Source organism: Meriones unguiculatus, chromosome 8, assembly GCF_030254825.1.
Source record: "Meriones unguiculatus strain TT.TT164.6M chromosome 8, Bangor_MerUng_6.1, whole genome shotgun sequence".
Classification (NCBI taxonomy): Eukaryota; Metazoa; Chordata; class Mammalia; order Rodentia; family Muridae; genus Meriones; species Meriones unguiculatus.
In genome coordinates this window covers 42,354,317-42,380,922 of record NC_083356.1, presented here as the reverse complement: position 1 = coordinate 42,380,922, position 26,606 = coordinate 42,354,317, and the positions used below count along the sequence as shown (strand labels likewise).

Genomic DNA, 26,606 nt, shown 5'->3' with positions numbered 1-26,606 from the left:
ACACGTAATCAGATCCCAGTGTCTCCTCTAACACAGATGATGGAAACTATTCATATTCTTAGCAACAGAAGTTTCCAGATATCCCTGGGCCCATTTCCAACCCTCCAGACTAGTTTGCAGGCATTGCAAGGACTAGATGACCTCTCTAGACCAGCAGAGTCACGCCGAGGGACAGGAACATTTTGCCCAAGGAGGGCTCTTATTTTTATCCCTCTTGGACTGAAGAACAACTCAGCCAGAGAGTGGACAGAGTTGCTCATGCGTCATGGGCTCAGCCCAGGGCTTCCAACCTGCTGCTTGAAGGCCTGGGCTCTCGCCAGGTCGCTTTGCACAGGCAGCCTGCATCTACCCAGATGACAGGTGAATGAACCAGGCCTCAAGGGGGCTTGAATGTCATCCCTCTGGCTGAGCCTCAGCAGTCATCTGACCATGTGATGGGCACAGAAAAGCTTTGAGACCCAAAGAAAGAAAACAAAAGCTAAACCAAGCAACGCCCACAGGAGAAAATTCCCTCTGACTCCAGAGTCCCCAACCTAAACAGCTGCTTCTTCCTAGGACAAAGCATCAACAGAAAATGTTACGGCACTGTTTGTGTGTGTGCAAAAACAATCACCCAAACAGCCTCAATAGCTTCAAAGTCATGTTAAACTTACTTATACTACATCATTAATTGTTTCAAAAAAAGAGTTTTAAATAGAAAGCAACAGACCCCATGGCAGTGTCAGACTTAGTATGGGGTGGGAGACCACAGTGAGGGGCTTTGTGCTCAACCATTTTGTAGCCTAAATGACTGATGTGCCCCAAAGCCAGCTGAAGCCGGAGGGAGAGAACAAGCAGAGGTTTCCATACAAGTTTAATTTGGGGCTTTCACTGGTATTGCTACCTGCTACCTGCTCCCACTTAGACAGCGGGCAGGTGTGGAAAGAGCAGGAGTGAATTTTCACTTGGAGTGACTGACTGACTTACTGATGGACAGAGTCATTGAGGAGTTATGGCACTTCATGTCTGAGGGGTCCATCTCAGAGACAACAGCACAGCTACCATCTAGACCCTCCAGTTCTAGGGCTTGGGGAAGAGAGGTTAGAGAGAGTTGTTTTCCGTTTGCCCTGAAACCCACAGGGTCATGAAAATCCCCCTCTCCTAGGACAACATGAATGTTAACAACCCAACTCAAGAGTCTGGATAAACTTGGGCTCTTGGGACTCACCCTTACTACGTAGTTGAATCTTCTGGAATCCAGGATGGCAGTTGAGAAGTCCAGTCTGTTGAAAGCTTCCCCCAAAGTGCAGTATCCATGGCGCTGTGTGTGAGCGAGACAGAGGCACACATTACCCCAGCCATGCAGAAGGTATTCTCAGGGGTGGTCCAGGGGACTCCACCGAACCAGTGGGATGCCCGTCTTAGAGGACGGGCCTATCCTTTCCAAATCCCAGGAGACACACGGTGGGTACTGTAGCCCGTAGCTACTTTAGTTGGGGCCTAACCGGGGGAATACCCCTTTTCATGACTAGCACCACTCCAGCTCTCTGCCCACCCTAGCCTGGGAGTGCTAAAGCACAGTGTATCACTGAGAACTGAGCACCTGCTATCTGGCATTGTGATAGTGTCTGCTACGTACTCATGGGAAGAGGACTGGTTCTACCTGCCTCCACTGTGGTACTGCCCTGCACTCACTGATAACACTTTGCTTTTGTGAGGTAGAAAACAAGCTTTGAGCTTTTAGCATGGGTGCACAGAGAAATGGGAAAACACAGTTCTGGCATACCATCTCATCCTGTTCTAAGTTTCTGGGTTATTTGGGTTTGTCACTGATCTACCCTCTCTGGGTCTGATGTGATACAGAAATGAGGTGTATTCCAAGGTCCCTGAAAGAAACAGGAATGCTGTCACTCTAGCATATTGACTCATGTTCTAGTGAGAAAATTGCCTGTTTTATCAAGTGCTACTAGATGGCTAATATAAGGACTTGTATTCTCCCACACCACAAAGAGCAGGCACTGAAAACACTCACTGGATTTAATATCAGTCCTCTCAATGCTAACTGCTCACCAAGCTGGTCTGAAGAGAGCTCTCTCCTCTCCCTCTCTCGGACAGAAAGCTGATACCCTCTTGCCTGGTGGAATTAAAGGGCTGTTGTTGCCCAATTCTCTCTTAGGAAAGTACAGCATTACTAAGCGTGTGGTTTTAGCAAACAATGGGTGCTTACCTCCTTAGTACTTCCTTTGTGAACATAGATCCATTTTTCTTGATGAAAATCTAGAGAGGCAAAAAGAAAAAAATTAAGAAAGAAAGAAAGAAAGAAAGAAAGAAAGAAAGAAAGAAAGAAAGAGACTATATCAGAAAAATTTGTAGCAGGCCTACCAAGATTTTAAACATGACTCACTTAAAAAAAAATTATTCCAAAGTTTAAAATGTTTCGAGAAAAAAAAAAAAGGACTTCACTAACAATTAAGAGATGAAAATACTCAGTTTTTGTGGTGTCTAAATACTGGAGCTAGAAGTTGCTTTATCTGAAGCATTCTGAATCTTTGATATCAGTAGTAGTCCCAAACCTCCACATTACAAAGCTAACCTAACACTCAAGTAGTTACCTTTGTTTTAAATGCCAAACTGAAAACTTACACAAGGCCATAAAAAGTAAACACAGAATAGGTAACATGAGGGAAATAGACAGATCAAGTGGATTAAATGAAAATAACTTATAATTCATGCTTTTAATAGAACTTTTTATTCTCCGCTAATACATAAATATCTAGACCCATGTGAATACAGTTTGTGTAAGAGGGACACACCTATTTTCTTTTTCCATCCTTTCACATTTTGAGACATAGTCTGTGTTTCCTAGGTTGGCCTCTAATTGACTGCGTGGCTGATTTGATCTTGAACAACCTAAAATTTCTGAGTCTCCTCACTCCTACCTTCTGAGAGCCATGATGCCAAGCTCATTCAGTACAGAGGATGAATCCAGGCCTCTGTGCCGCGAGGCAAGCACTGAGACATCCTAAGCCTCACAATTCTATTTCCAGAGCCTCAAAACACAGTGGGAAAACCAAAGCATTGCTGGGATGGATTCAGCTGGTTACATTCCTGTACTGTAACTACCTTACCTAAGTCCAATTCAAGGGACAAGCAGGGGATAAACTCAACTGGCAAGGACTCTGAACAGTAAAGAAAATGCTGAGTTTGTGAGAGTGCAAACTCAGGAGCCCCAGCCAAATAGGAGGCGTCAAGGCAACTGTCTAATACATGAGGCACTAATTTGCTTTTTAAGAACCATTCATACGGATCTGCAAACAGCCTTTCCTTTTCTTTTGAGGCAGGGTCTCACACAGCTCCAGGCTGGCTTTGGATTTGTGATGTAGCTTTGAAGGATGATAGCTTTGAACTTCTGCTCCTCCTGCTGGGATGACAGGCCAGAGCTACCATGCCTAATTTATGCAGTACTAAGGGGACGAACCCAGGATTTTGTGTGTCCTCAGCAGCACTCTACCAAACGAGTTTGGTCCTCAGACACCTTTCTTCTTATATTCAAAACAAATGACTTACACTGAGTTTTGGTTTTGCTGTTCAGTATGTCCTTCTTTCTCTTCTTGGCTGCAACATCATAGTTCAGGCTGTTGAAAAGATTCTCCTTATTGTATACCTCTTTGTTGCAGTAACTGTAACAGAAGAGAAGAGGGATGCAACAACTATAACTGTAAATAGTTATAAATAACTCACTGGATTATTAAACATATATGCTTCCCAGACAAAACAAAACAATAAAATCATCTGGAAAAAAAAAAAAGTCCATGCAGGCACAGGCACAGACTTCTGGGGGCATGTGCTCCTCTCCTAACGGGGCTTTCTATTATAATTTGATACAGAACACTATACTCTCTCAGAGCGATGCAATCCATTACAACATCACTTTCAACAACAGTGCTGAGCAGGGGAGGGTAATGGCTGGTATCGCTGTGCCACACAATGCCTGCATTTTGCATGACGCAGAGCATCTCTTCTAAGCTGCTGTGGCTACTTCCTTCCCTTTCCACATCTTTCCTCCTTCCCATCCCTCTTCTCGCCCTCCTCATCCTCCTTTCCCATCTTCTCTAACCCTCAACCTCTTCTCTCTTTTTGTGACAGGGTTTCACTATGTGCATCAGGCTGGCCTCAAACTCATATAGACTCATTTGTCTCCGTCTCCCCATTAGTCCCAGCATCTTTCTTTTTACAACAAGATTTTACTATGTATCTTAGGTTGGCTCTGAGTTACTATGTAGCGCAGGCTAGTTCTGAACATACTGTTCCTCTGCCTCAGCCTCCTGAGTACTGGGTGTACAGAATGCTGGGTCCTAGGCATGTGCTATCACATCCTGCTCTTCATAAACAGTTTCACCGAGCTATAAATCATACAGTACACAATTCATCCTTTAAACATATAACCAAGCTCCTTTAGCTAGTAGGTTGCGGCAGTGTCTTCAGGACATGATCACAGTTGCAAAATGATGACTTACAAACTCCCTCTCCAGCAGGTACTTTGCAAACGATGCTAATTGTTTAGGTTTCTTACTAACGACACCAGGCCTCAGGCTGGGAGGTTAAGATGTTGGGTCTGAACAGAAACCAGAAAAATTCATAATCCATAAACTGAGAGGCGCTGAGAAGACATCAAATATGCTTATCCAGTCCATAGGTCAGTGAAGGAGGGGCTGCTCCTGCTTTGGCCAGGTGCCTACTTCCCTCAGCAAACAAAGGTATCATGGGACTAAGGGTGATAGCCTCATGATTTAAAGAAAACCCTGAATACCTTCTACAAAAATGGTGGGAAAGAAATGCTAAAATTTAACAAGAAGATGGATTCTCTGCCTCTTTCACCATCCAGAGGCAGGCTGGATTTACAACAACCTGAATAAATTAGGTGTGTGTGTCCACTAATACATTAAGAGACCTCTAATCTCCTGATGTCCTCTGCACAATTTAAAATGTGATTTGATTTATCTTTTTTTTTTTTTTTTTTTTTGGTGGTGATGAATTTAAGCACATATGCTCCTCTCTATTTCCTGCTTTGTGTAGATGATAACAGGGAAAAGAAGGCTGGAAACCGTGTGAAGTATTCTTTCATTGCAATAAGTGTCTCAGTAGGCAGGACTTGCCTTGGTGTCGTACTGAAATGTTGATGTCACCCTGTGCCGCTTTCAGAACCCACAGGGAAGAAACCTGACGAACCACCAGTCAAGCCACACCTAATACCATTTATTGAGCTCCCTAATGTCTTTAGCCTTCTCTTTTTCATTCAGGGAAACAAGGATATTTTTAGGCTTCAGACTGTGTGATGCAGAAATGACCTCTCTCAGAGGCACTTGCTTAAGTGAGCCAAGGGTGAGTGTTCTGGGTCAGGCTTTGTGCAACTCCCGAGTGTGTGTTTGTCTGCTTGCATGGCTGTGAGGGAGACAAAGTCACTGACCAGGGCTGATCTGGTTCAAGTCAGCAAGAAGAAAGGGGCAGAACAAACAGCAGGACTCCCATTCTCAAGGCCAACTTAAAGAATTTTAATCAAAGCGGAGGAAAAAGAAAAGATGGAAAGTCACTTGAGTGGTCCCTGACGTCCCAAAGCTTCAGAAAACAAAGCTAGAACATTCTGTGTACAAAAATACCACAGCAAGGCTCATTTTTAAAGAAATACGCACAACCCTACAAACTACAGTAAAAAATCCCTTATGTAGAGAAACATAAAACAAAGTCATCTTATTTTAAGCCACACATAAGGGTCTGTAGCAGCTTTTCAGTTTAAGCAGATTGTGATGGCTCTCTAGTGTGTTTAAATGTTCACTCCCCATCTTATAGTTTTCTAATGGAAAGTGTTCAAGGGGATTTGAGCATTTGCTTTTGTCACAGATGCAAGAGTGAACCGCTTGAGGCTGGAGCAACTAATTTCAAAAGCTAGTTCAAGAAGAGTTTCACACTGTTGATGAAGCAGAGTGCAGAAAAGTTTGAAGCATAGGGAAAACCCTATACATTTAATTCTGTATTAAGGTTTGAATTCTGGAGGCTTGGGAGCAAGGCTGTGATGTTTATTTGTGTTGTCTGCTTGTGTTTTCTTTTAAGCAATAATATATATTCGCTATTTTGAGACTGCAGGTATGTCTATTTCCAGGAAATGCAAACATCAATGGAAAATTACAACTCAAATTTTTAACAAGAAAAATGACCACCTTTTACAAATTATAAAATATACACACATACATACATACATACATATATATTTAAAATAATCAAAGCCTTATCTCAAGGAGGCTGTTCTCCTTACCAAATGCAACAATAGTTGGTGACTGTTGTTGTACCTACTTCTACTATTGTTATAACTATTTCTTACTAACCTTGATGTTTATAGGCTCAGGCCAATTATAAGGAAAAAAGTCCTTGCCCATCCATGCAACATCCACTTTACCATCAAACACACATACAATATTATAAGGCAACTGCAGAAGTGGAAAGTTTTCAAAATAAGACCATAAGTAAGACCATCTGGGCCGCAGATAAAGGAGGGGATTGGAAACATGAACTTTATTTCTTATTTAATTTGTAATGAAGAGAAATATTTTAACAAGCTGGATCCAAAGTAGCTCATTAGCACAGATTATGGCTGCTGAGATTTTGATGCTCCTTTGCTCAAAGTCCTATCCAGGTTGCCAAACTTGGAAAGGCTGCTTCCTGGATTGCTTTGGGGAAACAGGCTAGTGCATGAAGCTTATTACAATACTGCCTCGCACAGAGTTAGTGCTCTTAGAAATATCTCTATTATTATTTTTATTCAAGGCATCAAGGCCAACATCCCCCTTCCTGAGCCAGCCTTAGCAACACACAGTACGTAATACTGGAATGAGCTTTTAACTGCAGAAGTGCAGGCTTGGAGAAGAGAGTTGAGATTACTCATCCTGGAGTTGGGGTGGGGCAGAGGTGGTTGGGGAGGAGGCAGTGTGGGGCATCTCAACCACCACTTCCTTGAAGCATTCTTGGATGGCTTCAGCTCATATAGTGTTCTCTCCTTAAAATTCTAATCTGCCTCACAAATGGAGCACTTGCCAGCCCTTCTTCTTTATCACACAGTTTTAACTTTTTGTTTTGTTTTGTTTTTAAAGACAGGGTTTCTCTACATAGGAGTCCTGGCTGTCCAGGAACTCAATCTGTAGACCAGGCTGGCTTCCAACTCAGAGATCCGCCTGCCTCTGCCTCCCAAGAGCTGGGATTAAAGGTGAGCACCACCACTGCCAGGCTCAGCTGCAACTTTTTAAGAGGCCAGATTTATGCTTATCTCAATTCTTCTATGATGTCAGGAGGCATCTGGCTGTTGGAGGGCTGGGCCCTAGACCATAGAGTCAATGGCGAGCAGAGTCTAGAACAGGTGTACTAGACAAACCATGATTCACAGTAAACAATAACCCCGCCAAAGTACACCTTTATGCTTCAGTCTTGCTGGGCAACTCTCAGGATGGCACCTGGAATTAGAGAAGCTGCCTGTGCCTGGGTACTTCACTTTACTTTCACCCACCCTCTTTTTACAAAGGGCCTGCCTTTTGTTTTCTTAGAACAAGAGAGGGCATTCAAGCTCACCTGGGCAGCCGGGCACTGGGCCCAAACCTTACATCACAGGAAAACCAAGACGGAAAACAGTGGGATACTTGAGATCACAAGCGCAGACGCAGAAGGCCACTGCTTTTAAGAAGTTGGCAGACTCCTCCGCTATGGAGGGAGGGGGATTGTTTATGATTGCTGGGGGAAAGATACCCCACAAACAGCCAGCTGCTCTGCTGAGAGGCAGATGACCAAATCATTCCTCAACTATGACTCAGCAGACGGCTGCAGGTGGTCACAGTACTGATCGCTGCTGAGACAAGGATGACCGAGGGTGACAGCTCCGGCTCGCAGGTGTGATGTTCGAGAAAAAGGGGTCAGGAAGGGATACAGAGACCCAACCTCATTAACCTTCAGGGGCATTTTTGTTTGTGGTTTTGCTCTTTTCTGAGACAGGGTTTCTCTGTGTAGCCATCGCTGTCCTGGAACTCACTCTGTAGACAAGGCTGGCCTCGAACTAGGAGATCCACCTGCCTCTGCCTCCCAAGTGCTGGAATGAAAGGTGTGTACCACGACCACCACCTGCTTTCAGGGGCAAGTTTAACTCATCTTCAGGTCTTTTGGAATAAGGAGAGTGAGCTGTGTCTCTGCCTCGTGAAGCAAGGATGAAGTGGACATCCAGATGAACTGGGGGCTCTCCACTTTAGATCCAGGCCTGCTGAAAACAGTGGGCTATTATTCTATTTTATTGGGGCAAGTCACCGTGATGCAGCTGGCTGGACCCCTGCCGCGTCACTGGGTGTGTCTGTGTGTGTGTGTGTGTGTGAAGCTGAGCTTTTTATACAGAAACAAAGGGCTGGAATATTAGATTCTGGCTCCTAAGATAAACGGTTCCAAGGAGGAGAAAGCCTCTGTGTGGTCCCTTCTCACTTAGTTGAGGAAAAAGTATTAGGTATATATAACTGTTACCTTCATTCTCTGGAAATCAGCCAGGTGACAAGAGTCGGTAATTTATCTGATTTTCTGTTGAGTAAGATTTCTTTATAGTGTTCTAAGCTCCCCTGGGACTGCCTTAAAGGGCCTAACACAAAGGTTAATGTATTTGATTCTCCTGGAAAGCCACAAGTTCAATGATCTGTTTCACCTCATTAAGAGAGACAAAGGGAACTCAAGCATTACAAATCACAAACAAATGGGAGACCTGGGAGGTCAAGCCGCACATATAACCACAGTTTCTTGATAATTACCAAATCTTTATCCTAACAACCATTGGCAAATCTCACACAGTGGGCCCCGGCCCACTCACTGAACTCTCTGTTAAAAGTCAGATTACGGATGCAGGGGTATGTGGGTGTTATCCAAAGGAAAGTGGGAGGGGAAGGCACCCCCGGGTGACCTCAACTGCACCAGTCCTTCCCAACCAACTATCATCTGCCTCAGGTGTTCCGGGGAGTCAGCTGTCCAGCTTGGGGATTGATTCTCGAACTCATCATCTAGGAGTGGGCACTTGTTCTGACCTCAGAGTTTGCACCACACGACAGAATTCTCAGGTGTGAATTCAAATCTGGGTGGTCTTTCTGCAGCCGGCAGACATCACTAGGGATGGGAGTGTGTTCACTGTATAACAAATCTGGAAAGGGCCAGGAAACAGGTGTAAGTGCCTGGTCCTTCCTGAAGCAGGGCGTCTTGTGGGCCAGCGGAGAACGAACAGGAGCAGGAGGGTTTCATTCTCCTTCCTCTGCCCTCCCCCCTCCCTGCTTCCCCACATCCCACCCAGTCGGTAGGTCTGCGCGCAGGAGGGCTGCTGTCCCTGCGCCCATCGGATGCCCCTCCCAGTTACACTTTTTCTCGGCCCACTCAGCCGTCTACTGTGCGTGGGAAGAGCCTTCATGTACTCAGGGCAAGGGCCACGACCATCATCCGGCTTGTGACTACCGTGCTTGTTCTCTTTGGGTCCTGTCACAGGACAGTGAAAGGCAAACAGCCAACTCTCCAGCGCCCAATTAAAGCAGTAACTGTGTAATTTCGGTGTCTAAAGGCAGAGTCCCCCGAGTTGCGCGCTTGAGTTCAAGTGTTTAGGGACCCGATCCCCAGTTGCCAGATTGAGGGATCCTGGCTTCTGTATGGAATCCTTCCTCTGAGAGACACTGACCTTGATCAGTAAGAGACACTAAATTACCCATCTTTCTCTCTTCTGACGACCTCTGCAGAAATCCCGGCACCTCACTCCTGGCCCATCAGTCGGAAGCCCCTCTCTATCCTGGTCCAGGCCTGCTGCTTGCCCTCCTTCACCTGCCCAAGCGGTACGCCCTTCAACCCCACCCTCCACCAGCTGAGATCGGTTTGGTAGGGCCTGGAAGTTGGCGAATGGTCCTCACCTGCTGAGGTCGCTCACGAAGCTGCCGCTTTTCTCATCCAGGAAGCGCTTCCAGCCGTCAGCTGTCTTCACCCAGCTCTGGCCCGGGGACCGCCAGTCCTGCCCAAGGAACGGCATGGTACCGAGCGCGGAGGTGACCGACGGACTGGACGGACTGATGGGCCTGGCTGACCCGGGAGATGCGCCGAGCTGGGAAGATGCTAGGGGAACGCAGGCGGCGACCGGGACAAGTGTGGGGGAACTCTGTGTGGAGGGCTGCGGGTCCTGGGTGGGCGCGAGTGTGTGTGTGTGTGGGGCGGGGCTGCACTCACAGAGGGCGCAGGCTCTGGGGAGGGTCGCTTGTCGCGTCGGACTCAGGGAATGCTGCGCGGCTGTCGGGGCGCAGTATTTATCCCGGGCCGCTGCCCCGTCTCTTTGTTGCCGGAAGAGCCGCCTGCTCTTAGCCCGGCCCCCCGGGCCCGGAGGCCACGTGGCTTTGTTTATGGGCTCGCCTTGTTTTCCGAGGCGCCCGCGGCTCTTGCTCGGCTCGCAGTTGCACAACCTTGAGCCCGTGGAAACTTGAAGCCGCGTGTCCTGCTGACCCTCGGTACCCGGGCACCTCTGCACCCTCTCTCTCCAACCTCCACCCCCTTCCCTCCCGGGCGCCACCAAGATCCCGGCCTTGTACTCGGCCCTGCGTCCTCCCCTCGGCTCCTAGACGAGCTAGGTGCAGCTTGGAAGCCGGCTCAGAGGGTTGGGAACGGTCAGTCCCTGGGAGTTTGGGAACGTCGGGACCGATCTCTGCAAGCAGATCAGCCTTGGGGAAGCGAGAGTGTCTGGGACGGTGTAGGGGCGCAGTCTCTGGACCTCCCTCACTGGCAGTACCGACTCCAGGCGCCAGGGTGTGCTAAGTGGAGGAGGGACCCAGTGCGGCAGCGGTGGGGAGAGACGGCCCCTTCCGCCTTCAGCAGTCATTGAGCCTGTGCTGTCAAGCTAGACTCTCCCGGTGGCAAAGGAAGGGGAAAGAGGGGGAGGCCCTGCGACGTCCGGACCCCAAGGTGTGGAAGTGAAGAGCTGGGACAGTCCTGGGTCCCACTTCGGGGGCCCGCGAGCAAGCAGCGCTGGAGTCAAGGGGCATGGCCCAGAGCAAGGCCACCAGTGCAGCGGGGTTAGGAAGGAGTCTCTTGCTATGCTCGTTGTACCTGTGCTAGTGACCCAGGGCTGGACTTTTATCCTGTGGAATCAAATCATAGGAGCCCTCCTCTCCTTCCCTTTCTCAAGTTAGGTTCCTGGTGTTCTCTGGCTTCTAGCTATAAAGTCCTCCTGGGTTTCATGTCCCTTCAGAAAGGGAAGAGCGCCTATCTTGAACTTAACTCTCCTAACGGATGGTGGTGGCCCATCTGGGTGTTACCATGGTTTTCAAGGCTCGTGGTCCTCAGAGAGGGTTAAGTCTGTGACTACCCAGGGTCTTATGACTATTTTCTTCTCAGCTCAGAGCAGTCTTCCCCTTTCTGCAGAATATAAACTCACTCTCAGGACAGGGCCTTGCCACCACGCCCAGAACTGGACCCCCACTGTCATCCTCCTCTGTCTCCCTCCTCTGAGTGTGTGTGAATTTGTGTGTATGTGGAAGGCAGAGGTCGATGTCAGGTGTCTTTTCTCTTTCACTTTTGGCTATATTTAACTTACCTTTCAGACAGACCTACTGACCTGGAGCTCATCTGTTGGCTAGACTGGCAGGCTAAAGAGTCTCTGGATTGTTAGGATAAAGACATAGGCGTGCTGTGTTGTTTGTTTTTACATGGATGCTAGAGGTCTTAGCTCATGTTCTCATGACTGCTCATCAAGCATCGAATTCACTGAGACATTGTTAATCCTGAGATTCCCAAGAGAAAAACCAGTGCCACCATTTTGAGCCAAATCTGAAGCAAGCTTTAATAAAATACTGATGAGGATGGATTTTGGTCAGGAATACTCATTGGTATTCCCAGCTGATTAGCCCAGACATGGGTTATCTCTGCAAGGACAAACCCGTAGGGTCACTGTATTTTCCCATGTGGCTTTGTTAATTTCCAAGGACTACAATGCCCAGCATTCTAAGAAATTACCCAGTCCTTGTCTTTAGGCTTGCAGGTTTTGGATCTTAAAACATCTCCCTACCAAATCATCTTAGCAGCCTCTCCATAGCTAATTCTTGTGTGAATAAGTGACCATTGCGTTGGGGTGGCCTCTGGCCTCCCACCATCACTAGTTAGACCTGGGAATTCACATTCAGCTGGTGCCTACCTGGCACTGGGCAGTAGCAGAGAAGTAAAACCCGGTGCTGGAGAATTTGCTTCCAGCTCTTTCTTCTACAACCCTGGCTCTGTAGCCACGGGCAGTGTCTCTGTGCACAGAGGCTAGGTAAGCAGAGGAACTGAGTGTGCCTTGTAGGCTCTGTGTTGCAAGGGGGAAGGAGATGTTTTTAATAAACTCTTCAAGTAGCCAGGATTTTCTGATTTTGGTGTTCCCCACCATAAATAATTTATTAGTGCAGCAATAGTAAAAATGGCTTGTAAAAGCCCTGCAGGGTATCCCAAACAAATGTTAAACACCAAACCAGGCAATACTGAGTCTGGACTTTGTCCGGGGGAGAGCTGATATCTGCAAGGAAACACAGTTGAGGGATCTGATTATTAAAGATGTTGGGGGGGGGCACTTCCAGGGAGAAACCACAGAGGTTCAGAAGGCAGAGGATTCAAATCTAATTCTGCTAAAGCAGCTTGTACTTTGTTGGGTGAACAGTAAGAAACTCCTGGTACTCAAGACAATGGTGCAGGGGCTGCCTGCCTTTCAGATTGTTTAGAAAATGTAGTAATTGGGGTTATTAGCACCATTTCTTTTCTCTTTGTAGTTGTGATATGTATCCACACTCTTGACCTGGCAGTTTGCATGGGTGTGGAGGAAGTCTTGGGTAAATATTTTAAGAGAAGATGAAATCCTGCGTGAGTATGTATTGTTGACCTGCTTACCCGTATGTCAAGGGCACCAGTGCTTTAGACCCATAGGAGTGGCAAGGCCTTTTCCAGGTTCAGCTCAAGGAATTGGCAAAGTCTTCCTCAGTGTTTGTGTTCTGTAACAGTTTCCTTCATACTGAAACATTGCATCCTGCAGGGAAGCTTTCTAAGCAGGGAGGCAAGCAATTCAAAATAGCTTTAGGAAGTCCCTGAAACTGACCAGACTCATTAGGCCCTTCCCTGCCAGAGTAAGCAACAAAGGCTGCTGAGAGTCTTCCTTAGAAAAGCCAAGCTGTAGAAAAGATCAGACCAGCTGCCTGGACACTCTCCAACCTGTTGAGCTGCATGCAGGCTGTGCGGTATGCTCTAGGTTCTCATCTTTGTGGGCTGTCACCCTTGCTGGGATGGACCTTGGTGATGCAGCTGTCTCTGAGTCATTTCTGCTCCTGTAAGTAACCCTTCACCCATATTCCTGTAAGTAACCCTGGTAACAGTCATGGGCTTTGTGAGGCTTGTGTAACCCCATTTCCGAAAAAGAAACTCCATCTTAAGGGTAAATGACCTGAGTATGAATTCCAGTTTCAAAAAGGAGAAAAATCCCCAAAAAGGATGCTTCAAACCACTTACCTCTGGTAATATTTAACCATCACCCCTAGCAATGGCTAATCAGTGAGTACTTGCTGTTTACCCAGGTGGTCTTCACAATAGGATGAGTAAAACAATTACCATTTGGCCCTCTGGACAAACAGTTACGGTTTGGCCCTCCAGGCAGACAATTTCCTCCGGACACCCAATATTTGCTGAATATCAATCAATCATAGAACTGCTAAGCTGGAATTTCCCAAACCTTGCAGTAACTCTAAATAAAAACTCTTCTCTCCCTAAGCTCGGGGTCTGGAGAACTGCTGCATCGGTGAGAGTGTGGGCCTGAGCTCATGCTTGTAATAAAGACCCTACTGTGTTTGCATTGGAATTGGCTCCTTGATGGTCTTTGGGGTACACGAGACTTGGGCATGACAGTTTACCAAACTGGACATTGGTGGTATCTACGCTTTGGTCTGTCATGGGCTCCATGTCTAGGGTGAATAGAAATGTGTGTAGTATCTCTCCAGGAAAAAGTTTTGTTATATAACACTGTGCCCAAGTATGATTGACCAGTGTGTATAAAAACTGTCTACCACAGCTATGGTGACTGTAGCCTGAGAATGCTTCCCTATGGAGACCTTCCGCTGAGACTAGTTAAACCTACCTCTACTGTGTATACAATCTACCTGCCTCCTTGATTCAAGTGTATAAAATGAGGGCCGAGTTTCTGGGCTGCTTCTGTTGTTGGTACATCTCCATCAGAGTGCATGGTCCGGCCTACCCAATCCCAGATTTTCTGTGCCGGTGCCTGTGTAGACTTTCTTCATTCTCTTATCATCCCAGTCAGGTTTCCAGAACCAAAGGCACTCAGGACATGGCAACATCTGGGTGAGCAATTCATACCTTTTGAGTCATTGGTCACGTGACTTGCTTGGACCAGTGGAATACTAGTGTGTGTGATGATGGCAGATGTTACTTGCTGATGGGCTTGAGCTTTCCTGTTTCTACCCTTTCATACCCTGGCTAGTCACTGCTTTCTGAACTGCCTGAGTGGCACTATATGCCCTGAGCTGTAACACATGAAACAGGTACCCCTGTTATTGTACATATGTTAGCAAGAAAGGAACGGTTCTTATAGAATGCTGCTGAGCTTTGTTTGTTTCACAACATTATCATCTCAATAGCTGGCTGTTAGCAAGTGGCTCAAACTGATGCAAGTGTTTTTTTTTGTTTGTTTGTTTTCCAAATCTCTAAAAATCAAACAAAAGTAAAACAATCACAGCTTTTCTCTTCTTTTCCTTCCTCCCTCTCTCCCTTCCTTCCTCCCTTCCTTCCTTCCTTCTCTTCCTCCCTCTCTTCCTCCCTGACTCTGTCCGTTCTCCCATCATTCCTTTCTGGCTAAGAACAAGTCCCCAGAAGCCTCAGTGTTTGTCTTAAGTCCTTCAGCTTTCTCCTGTGCATGTATGCGTGCGTGCATGCATGTCCATGTGATTGTATGCCATGTATGTGCGTGTTCTGGAAGAAGGCAGAAGAGGGTATCAGATCCCTTGGAGCTAGAGTTACAGGCAGTTGTGATGTGGGTCCTGGGAACATAACTCAGGTCTTCTGGAAGAGCAGGTTGTGCTTTTAACTTCAGTACTGTCTCTCTAGCCTCAAGCTTATGCTTTTAAAAAAATGTGACTATCATACTTGGCCTCAGACTACTCTGTAAGTCTAATTGATTGGTTTAGATTTCCTATACTATCAGAAGTCTAACTGGCTACTTCATCAAAGACAGGTTTCGCCTGGGAAGGCCTGCAGTGCTGGGCCTGTGAAGATGGAGAGCTTTTTGGCTTGTGTCCGATTGCAGCTCGGCTGCCTTCATATTTGATGCTGGCTTCACTGTGCAGAGACTGTGGCTGGCAGCCATCTTCCAGCACAGTTGAGAGTCACCGAGCTATGGATGCTACAGTGTTAGGCTGAAGATACAGAGGTGGGTGCATGCTGGAGACTCTCACCACCCACAATCCTCCCAGGAGTTGGTGTCCCTTACCACAGTAACTGCCATGGTGCAGATTCATGGCCAGCAGCCAGTGTTCAAGTCCACAGACGTTGGCCTGACCTGCTCCTCCCAATGGCTTCCACCTGTAGTCCTTTCATCAGGGACACAGTAATAGCACCCTATCCTTGACCCCATAGCTACCATTTCTGACAGAGGTGTCTATGGATTGATGCAAAGAGAGAAAGGGTGAAAGGTGGCTTCTTAGGAAAACCCATGAGAATGTGCTATCCTGCTGATGGCCTGTGCTGGCTTTTCGGAGGACAATGCTAATACTTTGCCAACCCAGTCATTCCTTGCACATCTATGATGTCGGATTAACAGGCCCAGACTGCTGTTTTTGTCAAAGCTTCAGTGGAGTGACTTCTCACTGAATCTCAATGGTATTTTGTTTTCGTAGTCTCTGTTTCTGAAAGGGCACTTTTCTTTTTTTTTTTTTTTATATGAAAAATACTTATCAGACAATGTTGTAAGTTAAAAATAACTTGCTGGTTGGGTGGGGCAGAGACAAGAAACCACCGGCTCTGTTCAAGTAAGTGACTTTTACAGAGATGAGCTTCGTGAGCTCAGGGCGTTAAGCTGGACCTGCTGGCGGTGTCACAGGAATGTATGCTTAATGTCACAACAATTTGCATATGGCCTTACAGCCCATCGGTCTAGGGTGGGGCATCCTTAAAGCAGCGTGAAATACTTCTTCGGAGTGTGTTTTCGGCAGGGCTGGCCTGCCATGAGTTATTTTGGAGGCTTTGGCGGCTGTAAGCCCCGCCAGCTAAACTCAAGTCAGTCAGACATATGTCACTGAAAATATCCTCATTACTTTAATGAGGATCACTTGGCATTCCTCAAGTGTGGGCCTGGCCCTGTTTATGAGAAAGAGTCAAGAGTGTCTTTGTTATAACTCTTTTCTTTCACGGGACAATTGTACTTTTTGTTGTTGTTGTTGAAAATTCTTTTTACTATTGAAACATTTTTTTTTCTAGTTACACTTATTCATTCATTTATTTCCTTATTTTAGCATGTCAGGGCCCAAGTGTGGAGGTCAAGAGGAAAGCTTGTGAGAGTTTGTTCTCTCCTTTACAATTTAGATCCTGGGGAATCAAACTCAAGGTATCAGACTGAGCTATTTTTCTGGCCCTATTTTTCTTCTTCCACAGGTAACCAGAAAGATTTAGAGACAAGCTTAACTCTTTTTTTTTTTTTCAAACCAATTAATTTTATTGGAGTTACTCACAGGAATACGGCTGAAGGATTACTCACAGGAGTAAGAATGACTAAAAGACAGCTGCACCACCAAAGGCAAGGCTGACTTTTATATAATCTAAAGAAGCAGATAAAACTGAAACACAGTGATGGAAGGACAAACTTCTATCAGCAATTTATTGTTCTCCTTCCTTTAAAACTAGGTTTTATGGGGCTGGAGAAATGGCTCAGTGGTTAAGAGTGCATACTGCTTGTGGTGGCTTGAATGAAAATGGCTCCCATAAAACGGGGGTGGGGGAGTAGCCCATGTTTTTAACCCCAGCACTTAGGGAGGCAGAGCCAGGCTGATCACTGTGAGTTTGAGGCCAGTCTGGTCTACAAAACTAGTCCAGGACAGCCAAGGCTACACAGAGAAATCTTGTTTTGGAAAAAAAAAAAGAAAAGAAAAGAAAGAAAGAAAGAAAGAAAGAAAGAAAAGAAAATGACCCCATTGGCTCATTTGGAGTGGCATTATTTAAAAGGATTAGAATGATTAGGAAGTCTGGGCTTGTTGGAGGAAGTGTGTCACAAGGAGGGGGCTTTGAGGTTTCAGAAACTCAAGCCAGTGTGTGTGTCTCTCTTTCCCTCCTCTCCCTTCCTCCCTCTGTCTTCCTCTCTCCACCCTAATGCCGTTGATCCAGATGTAGGAACACCACGTCTTCCTGCTTTCCATCATGCTTCCCTCCATAATGAAAATGGGCTAAACTTCTGAACCTATAAGCCAGCCCCAATGTAATGTTTTTCTCTATAAAATTCGCCGTGTCTCATCACAGCAATAAGACACAGGTTTGGTCACCATCCCCCATCCTGAGTGCTGTCACTCCAGCTGTAGGGGGATCTGATACCTCTGTGTACCCTTGCCCTCATGTGTACATACCCACACACATACACTCACCCAAAAATCAGATAAGCCTTTAAAACCTCTTTATTTTTGTTTGTTTTTGAGACAGGATTTCACATAGTCCAGAGTAGCCTTGGAAAAAAAAAATCTCTGTGTGGCCAAGTGGCTTTGAAAATTCCTGATCCTCTAGCCTCTACTTCTCAAGTGTTGGGTGACATGTGCGCACCAACACTTCCCACTTCAAACTATGTATTTAAGTAGATTTTGTTTTGGATATTAAGTTTGCTGTGGATGCATGGCTTTTAATACAAAATTAGTTCGTGGTAATGATTAAATTGAGACTTGATAATCCTCCAAGCAGCGTTTGGAATTGTTGGACAGGAAGCTGTAGTTCTGAGATCTCACTGCTACAGATACAGTGTGTGATGTCACTGTATACCCAGGGACTGGTGGCTTATTTTATAGCAACAGTGTTTACACAGTTTTGCTACTTAGCTGTCTTTAACCCCACCTTACAGAAGATGATACTGAGCCATAGGTGTGATTTCGACTTACAGTTTTCTTTAAAAAAAAAAAATCAGAACAGCACCTAGAGACAAGCTTTTGCTCCCAAGAAGTGCTAAGGTCTGCAGAACGCAGACTCACCATGGCACACTGTGATTTCACAGCAGCTCTGGGAGTTGGGTGTCAGAAATTGAACCCAGGGCTCATGAATGCCAGGTAAGCACTCTAGCAGTGGAGTTACATACCCAGCCCTGCTTGTTATTTTTGACAAATTCTTGTCATCACCACCAGTTGCTACAGGTTGACCTTAGTGATCCTTTAGTGAGTCAGGTTAAGCATGTTTCCTTGTGTGAGTCAAATATGCGGAATCTCAGAGAAGTCATTTGTGGTTCTGAGTTCATGTTTGTATCTATATATCTGTTACAGGATGATTGCATGGCTCTTTGACAACACCGTCAGAAGGTTGATTGTTAACAACTGTAATTTTCACCAAGAAACAAATCATCATTTCCAGTTTCCCCGGATGTGCCGTGCATCTCTGCTGCCTGTTGTATATGTAATTTTTACGTCTGTGGTTGCGTTGTGCTTCTCGTTGTACACCAGAAGCCTGCACCTATGCGATCTTGGAGTATTTTAGATTTGCATCTTCAAGTTGAGCTCAGCAATTGCAAACTGCAAACCATTTCACTGTCTCCCTCAGCTGATTCAGTAAACATAAGAACAAAACAAGTCCCAAGCTTCTTCTAAAAGACAGTACATTTGCTTAAGAAAGAAGAAAATAATTTACAAAGGCATACAGAACATTCATCTTCCTGACCACAGCCTGAGAAATTAGGCCCCTTAAGGGATATATTATTTTTAACCAGCCTCTGTTGCCCATAGAAATTTAAGAAATAATTTAGTCTCTTAAACATCTGCTTTGCTAAAAGCGGCATTCTATAAAAGCCCTTTGCTTTTTGTCTTCCGACCATACATTTATTGATTTGATGGGACATAGTTTATATCCTCTTCCTGGTCCTTCTCAGGCCTGTCAGCCAAGCAGAAAGACTGATTATCTTGAATACTTGTTGCAACTAGTTTATAGGTAAAATCTACCATAGAGCCCCATGCATCCACCATCGTGCCGTGCTGTGTTCCTGGCGATGTTCTCAAGCTTCTCGGGAAACACAAGCACACAGGAGTTTTGAGGCTAGAAGGGAAGAGCACTATGTAACTATGTGTGTCTAAGGTGGTATGACATGAGCAGTGAGAGTGGTAGGAACAGGGGTTATCAGACACCCAGGAGGACTTGTCGTGATTTGACTCTTTCATGCCCCCCATAGACTCATGTTCTGTGCACTGGGTCCTCACCTTGTGTTGTTTGAAGACTGTGGGTGCCTTTAGGAGATAGAAAATGGCTGCTGGAGGTAGGACATTAGGAGTGGGCCTTTGAGGATTATACCCCTGATTTCTGACCTGTACTCTCTGCTTCTTGGTCTACTGGCATAGGAGGAGATCCTGCCACATGCTTTCACCGCCATGAATATCTCCACCATGATCCCAAACACATCTTGCCTCCTTTGAGTTGTTTCTGTCACAGTGACATGAAAGTAACTATTACAGGGACAAATGAACTATCCCAGCCTGGAACAGTGAGAGGGAGCTTGCAGTATTTGTTCCTGAGTTAGGTCTGCAGGGCAGGGTTGGAACTGCCAAGCAGCTGGAGGTGAGACTGGGAATGGGGTGGCCATTTTAGGTAGAGGCATTGATGTTGAGGACTGGTCTGGTGCTATGTCTTCAAACGCTAAGTTCCTGGCCCCAGAGATCTTGTTGGAGATGAGCACATTCTCATGCACACCAAATGATGTTGTGTAAACTTTGCTCATCAGTTTTCTCTGACGGATTAAATAAAGTTGCTGATAGCCTGTAACTGGGTAGAAGAGAAGTAGACAGAGCTTAGGTTCCCAGGCTTGGGGTGTGATGGCAACAGTGAGGTGGGGGAGAAGGAGGAGAGGAAACTGGAAAGAAGGAAATCGCCATGGTGCAGTATGGATCATGACCACGTGGCCATGAGGGTTGGCCTGATGGAACAGAAGCAGCCAGGTGGGAACAATTATGGCAAGTAACTGGGTGTGTAGCTGGGAAATAGGGAAATAGCAAAATAGCTTAGAGGGTTGATATCTGTCCAGTTACTGTGCTTTAAAGCTTTTATAATTCTGTCTCTGTCTCGATTATTTGGGAACTAGATGGGGTAGAGAAGCCCTCTAGAGTCTAATATCCTTCCACAACACATTGAGGACAGCACAACATGGGCCTGGTCAAGGAGAGAATGTGAGGCAGGGAATAAGCATAGTTGGCAATGGAGATACAGTGAGTGGGATGGTCCAGAGGGCTCTGTGGGCCATGGCAGAAAGGGAGGGTTTATGTGAAGCACTGAGGCCCTAGAACAGCAGTCAGTAGGAGTCACCAAGGGTTAGGCAATTGGAAGATCACTCTTGGGGGAATGGAGGATGAATGGAAGCAGTGTATGGTAGGAGGCAAGAGATAAGTTTGGAGGAAGGCAAGAGCAGCATGAGTGGCCATTGAGGCTAGTTGGGAGACAAGCACGGAGAGATGCAGGGATTGATGGGATGGAAAGGATGAGGAAATGGGAACCATCAAGGAGGGTGTGATAGCATCATGTGAGGTCTAGAATCACCTAAGGGATGAATATCTGGTGTACCTATGAGGTGTTTCCTGAGACTAAATGAACTAGTGAAGACTCATTCCAAATGTGGGTGACACCAGTCCATGGGTGGAGGTCCTGGATTGAATAGAAAGGAGGAGGTGAGCTGATCACCAACATTCATCTCTTTTTTGCTTCCTGGCTGTGACCAACTGTCTCAGGTTCCTGTTGCCACATCCAGAACTAGTCCCACCACCCCACTGTCTCCACCACGATACAATATACCCTCAAAATGATGCTTTTGCAAATGTGCTGGTTGGCTTTGTCAACATGTCACAAACTAGAGTCATCTGAGAAAAGGGAACCTCAGCTGAGGAATTGCCTCCATCAGACTGCCCTATGGCATGTTTGATTGATGGGGGAGGGGCAGCCCGCTATAGGTACTGCCTTCCCCAAGCAGGTGGTCATGGATTGTATAAGAAAGCGAGCTGAGTGAGCTGTGGGGACCTAGGCAGCAAGCAGCAACTCTGTGGTCTCTTCTTCACCCCTACTCCTGGTTCTGCCTGACTTCCCTTCATGATGGGCTGTGATTAAGACAGAGAAAGCAAATAAACCCTTTCCTTCTCAAGCTGATATTTTTATCACAGCAACAGAAATTAGCTGGAACAGTCATGTATTTTGAAAAGTAACTAATATAAAGAGACTTCTAGATTCTGGTTTGTTTAGGTGAAAGGGAAAAAATGTATGTTGGGTGTAGTGCAGAGGACTACAGTTTTACTGTTCGGAGTGAGACTCCCTTAAAGGCTTTAGGGCCAATAACAGAACAAACTCTGTTTTCTTGTAGTTGGGGAAGCTTGCATGTGTTGTTGGAGAATTTCCTCCGAACAGAACTGCCCAGACCTGCTCAGGGGGGCAGGGGTTCTACATGGGCTCTCATTCAGAAGGGTCGTCCACTTCCGCTCCCTTCCTTCCTTTCCTCCATCCCTCCATCCTTCTTTCCCCCTCTCTTCTCTTTTTCTTCCCTCCCCTCCTTCCTTTCTTTCAAATTGTATATGTAGCTGGGCGTGGTGGTGTACAGTTTTAATTCCAGCACTCAGGAGACAGAGGCAGGTGGATCTCAGTGAGTTTGAGGCAAATCTGGTCTACCTAATGAGTTCCAAGACAGCTAGGGCCATGTAGAAAGATCCTGCCTCAAAAAAAAAAAAAAAAAGAAAAGAAAAGAAAAAAAAAAGAAAAAAGAAAACACCTTAAAATTCATATATATGTATACTGTATTCACATTATCACTCCCTCCTTCCAATTGCTGTGTCCCCCCTCTTGCTCAAATTCATGCCCTTCTTCTTTTTAATTATTGATGTTTAATATCAATTAAATGTTTAATATCAATTAAACATTAATTTTGTTAATAATATTGATTAGTTTCTTTAATTATTAATTTTCTTTAATTATTAATGTGAATTATTATAGTATAGTTATATTACGATATGGTTTATATTATACTATAAATATAATATATTACATTTATATTATATAATTTACACTTATAATCCTTATAGATATAATGTAAATTATATTATAAATATATAATATATAAGTAATATAAAAAAAGCCTGTAGAGTCCATTTAGAATCAGATTATTGTCTATATGCATGTGAGGGGGCTTATTCCTGGGGACGACTAATTCTCATCTCACAGCAATCATTCATTGTAGCTCTTTGTCTAGGGGTGGGACCTGGTGAGATTTTCCCATCCACATTGGCATGCCAACTGTTATTGCCATTGTTTATATCTTGTTTAGGCAGCCATATTTTTGAGATTTCGTGGCTACAGCCAACTTTACTTTTAGCTATAATCTTAAAGCAGACATCCCACTTCTCTGGTTCCTACAGTCTTTCCACTCCCTCTTCCATGGTGTTCCCTGAGCCTTGGGCCTAAGGCTTGTATTGTAGACGTATCAGTTGTGGATGGGTACCTGATGCTCAGTAAGTAAGTGGATAATTAAGTAAATGAATGCATGCATCCATGCATGAATAAATAAAAGACAGCAAGGATTGTCTTGAAAAAGACAGAAAAAAAGCAGAGAGTTAGAACCCTAGAGATAAATTTCTTCTATATAAATGATAATTGGGACTGCTGATCTAGCTGCTATTGAGCAGTGTAGAGGAACTTTGATTGTCTTAGTTTTCCCCACAGTATCACCTCTAAAAGAACCAAGAAAACTGAGTTTTCCATGAAACTCATAATCTAAAGAACTTTCTAGATCATGAACCTTGTAAGAGCATCTGAGTTGCTGTCCCAGAGAATATCATTAAATATAGTGTTTTCTTTATACACAGATCTTGGACTTAGAGATCGGTGTAATAACACCTCACTGTCAGACCATTCTACCCAGCATCCTACTTTGAGCATCTTGAACTCCTGTCATTACAAATTTTAGGTCCTACTTTCTATAAGGAAACACAGGCATCATTCTATTAAGCCTGAAGCTGAAACCATCCCCTGGTCATTTTAAGTACCTCATCCTATTGCACCAAGAGGTTAGTTACTTTATTGACTGTGGTGACTGACCTTCATCATCACCTTCGAGAATTAGGTTACTGCTACTCAGTAATGATGGGAAAACCTATCCCAGATACAGAGGACCCACTCCTTATCACTCCTATCCATGGTTTCAATGCTCTAGGGAAGACCATGACAACTCAGTAAATAAACAGATCATTGGGCTTAAAACAGGGCTTATTCTACCAGGTCCAAACACCAATCTTCTGATGTGCTGAGGATTTGGAGGAGGTGAAGTGAATGGGGATGAAAGAAACTGTAGTTGTTGATCTTGGTCCGTGGCCAGCTTCTGAGGAGTCTTACCTTGTCTGGTTTACTTTGCAGATGCTTCTATGAGGATATGTTCTGGTGGAATCACCGCAAGTTGAAAATTTTCATTAATTCAAACTACAGGTAAACGACCTAGTCTTCCTAATGTCATAGCTCCGTTTATTCCACTTAAACCAGCTTAACATAATGACATTAGCCTGTAGTTGGGGTGTGCCATCCAATATAAATCCTGTCGTATGCTAACCACCTCATAGTGTTGCTTCAGAAACTGCACATTGTATCGGAGAGCTGACTGGGAACTGCTGCCTTGCCCAGCTGGTGAGGGAAGATTGTGCTGTATAGAGCTAGCTTGGAAAATCAAGGACACTATTGCTTTTTTTATTATTGTAGAGTTATGGCAAATTTGACAGCTGGAGTTCACTAAATAGAGCAGCCCCTATTCCCCGCAGGATGTGTGGTAGTATACATTGAAAGAGCAAGAGTCCTTATGAGATTTAAATCAATGTACTCTACAAACATCTGATTTACATACAGATCTCCAAAAGGAATTCATGCTAAGTCTAATGTAAAATAAAGAAGCTGTTCCAAAGGTCTAATTCAGCTCAGAAATATCGGCAAATGTACTTTAAGATCAGTTATATATAAAAAAAAAAATCTTTAAAAGCTGGATACTGGTGGTACACACCTTTAATTTCAGCACTTGGGAGGCAAAGGCAGGTGGATCTCTTTTGAGGCCAGCCTGGTCTACAGAATGAGTTCCAGAACAGCCAGAGCTATAAAGAGAAACCCTGTCTCAATGAGACATAAGTGAGCAGATCTGTTCCTGCCAGTGTGGGAGAGTGCTGCTTGCTTTCTTCACTGTTCTCAGTTGAGTGGCATTGAATTATGATCCTTGGGGATCTGGAGAAGCCAACCTCTCTAAGTTTTTACTGAGGCCACACAAAGCCTCTGTCATAGAGTGGCAGATGTGTGAGATATGGCCCTTACTGAGCATACCCAGGGTACAGGGAGCAAATTTGAGTTGTCACTAATTTGCAGTGTGACTATGTGCAAGCTCAACCAGCTCTCTGCTTTTGGGGGTTCTCGTGTGTAAAAGTAACATTAACTTTCATCCATTAGCCAGATTAAAGGTGTGTCTTCTCACCTCAAAAGATCTGGATTGTAGGTGAATCTTCCCACCTCAAAGATCCAAATTAAAAGTAGATCTTCCCACTTCAAATGGCTTAATTAAGAGATCCCTCACAGGTGTGCCCAGCCATTTGGGTTTTAGTTAATTCCAGATGTAGTCAAGTTAATAATCAAGAATAGCCATCACAGAAATCGTGGAGGGTCTCAGTGGAAAGAAGAGCCCTATCCTCTGGTGTCTTGGAAAAGGCATTGAATTCAGATTGGCTGAGGCAGAGGCTGCACTGATGTGCACACGTGGTCACCGAGCAAGAAGACAAGTTAGGGAACATTGCAAAGACTTTCTACTGGCATTTAATGTCTTTGCTGAGGACAGGGGCAGGATGCCCTTGGAGGTCAAGGCCTGTTCTACAGGGCTGGGCTTCAGAGCATTGGAGGTATCTTGCAACCACTATTATACCCATCCTTGTGGGTGGGACTCTTTATCTTAAACTTAAACTGTGCTAAAGGTGGAGTTGTCCTGGGAGCCCTAAGGGAAGGAATCTGTTAGTTTCTGGGGTTGGTGTATATCAGGAACTCAACTCCTGTTTCACTTTTCTCATTTAATTATATAGAAACGAAGAAAGGCCAGTGAGAGACGATGGTTCGTGAAGTCGTGTTTATTGAGCATGTACAATACACATTGGCCATTGTGGGTGAAGCAGAGCCACTGAGGAATGAAGTGAGCTCACTCCATGGGTAAAGGGCACACCTCTGCCTTGAGTAGTTGGCCCCTTCCCTTCCAGGCTCTTGCAGTAGAGTTTTGTTTGGTTGGTTTTAGTCTGATGTTTTCCTACTGGGATGTTAATCAGGATGCCTGAAACAGATGGCATCTTCATATGGACAGTTGAGTACAGAGTAGCAGCAGCAGCATGCTGATAAAATAATGGCAGGGTAAAGGAGACAGAAGGGAGGTTGTGAAACATTTGGGTTTGGGCTAAAGGATAAGTGGAGTCCGCAGTTCAGGAATCCTTTGAGAGGGAGCCTCATGGGGAGGGTCTCTAGATAGGATCTGTGGTCCGTGCTAGAAGGATGCAGCCATGTCCCAGTGACTTAGAAGAAGGAGTCAAGAGACCTCACCACCATCTCCTCCTTTTAACTTCCTGCTAGTGCCTCCATTGTAAAACCTACCCAGGAGCTGGAGGTCCAACAAAGCCCACTCATGGATGCCGTTACTCAGCCTCCAGGGGGCACACTGGAGGCCGAGAAGGTTAGCATTGGGTCTGAAAAGGCGAATGTAGGTATTTGTCACAGCTACACAGGAATGAAGAGGCAGTTTGACTCCTTGGCTCTGGTTCATGTCGCCCGCCTTTCCTATGCTGCCACATTGAAGGCAGCTGCTCCTTACGGTTCCCATGCGTCCTGTGAAGTTTCCCTGCAGGATAACACACACAGTCAGTCAAGCGGGGCTACATGGAACGATGAAGCAGGGACTTGTTGTTTCTAGCTACTCTGACCCCTCAGGTTAAACCACCCCTTCTGGGCACTTTCCACAGTTCGTTTGTCAAGCTGTGTCATTTGGGTCTGATTGTCTGTATTCTAGAACAATTTCTTACTGGGCAGGTAGTGTCATTTTGATATATGGCTACACATATCTTAAAGTAATTACAGTATTATCCCAGAGTCACACATGGACCAAATGACAGTGATGAAATGGAAACAATGCTCAGTGTGTGGGTTTTGGTATAACTATCATGTTATCATGATCGATGTACCCAGCAGAAACAGCCCGAGGGAGAAAAGTTTGGCTCACAGTTTTAGAGGGATTTCAGTCCATCACAAGGCAGGGAGGAGCAGCTCAGTTAGTGGAAGTGGGAGAGGGAGGCAGAGACTGTTCACATTTCCACAGGCCAGGA

General features: G+C 45.3%; 1 protein-coding gene and 1 long non-coding RNA gene across 2 annotated transcripts in view; one reads left to right on the top strand and one right to left on the bottom strand.

The window, feature by feature from the left end:
* Positions 1-10,319, bottom strand: part of Fbxo32 (F-box protein 32) — a 37,982-nt gene extending 27,663 nt beyond the window's left edge. Inside the window, exons 1-4 of the mRNA XM_021645246.2 lie at positions 9,933-10,319; positions 3,547-3,659; positions 2,207-2,256; positions 1,208-1,300 (exon numbers count right to left, since the gene is read on the bottom strand). Coding sequence (XP_021500921.1) covers positions 1,208-1,300; positions 2,207-2,256; positions 3,547-3,659; positions 9,933-10,048 — 372 coding nt within the window. The 5' untranslated portion in view covers positions 10,049-10,319. The remainder of the gene's footprint in view (positions 1-1,207; positions 1,301-2,206; positions 2,257-3,546; positions 3,660-9,932) is intronic.
* A 112-nt stretch (positions 10,320-10,431) lies between these two features.
* Positions 10,432-25,973, top strand: LOC132655824 (uncharacterized). The gene is made up of 5 exons (XR_009593702.1): positions 10,432-10,673; positions 15,269-15,463; positions 18,540-18,663; positions 23,641-23,709; positions 25,326-25,973. It is a non-coding gene; the product is annotated as an uncharacterized LOC132655824 (long non-coding RNA).
* Positions 25,974-26,606: the final 633 nt, after the last annotated feature.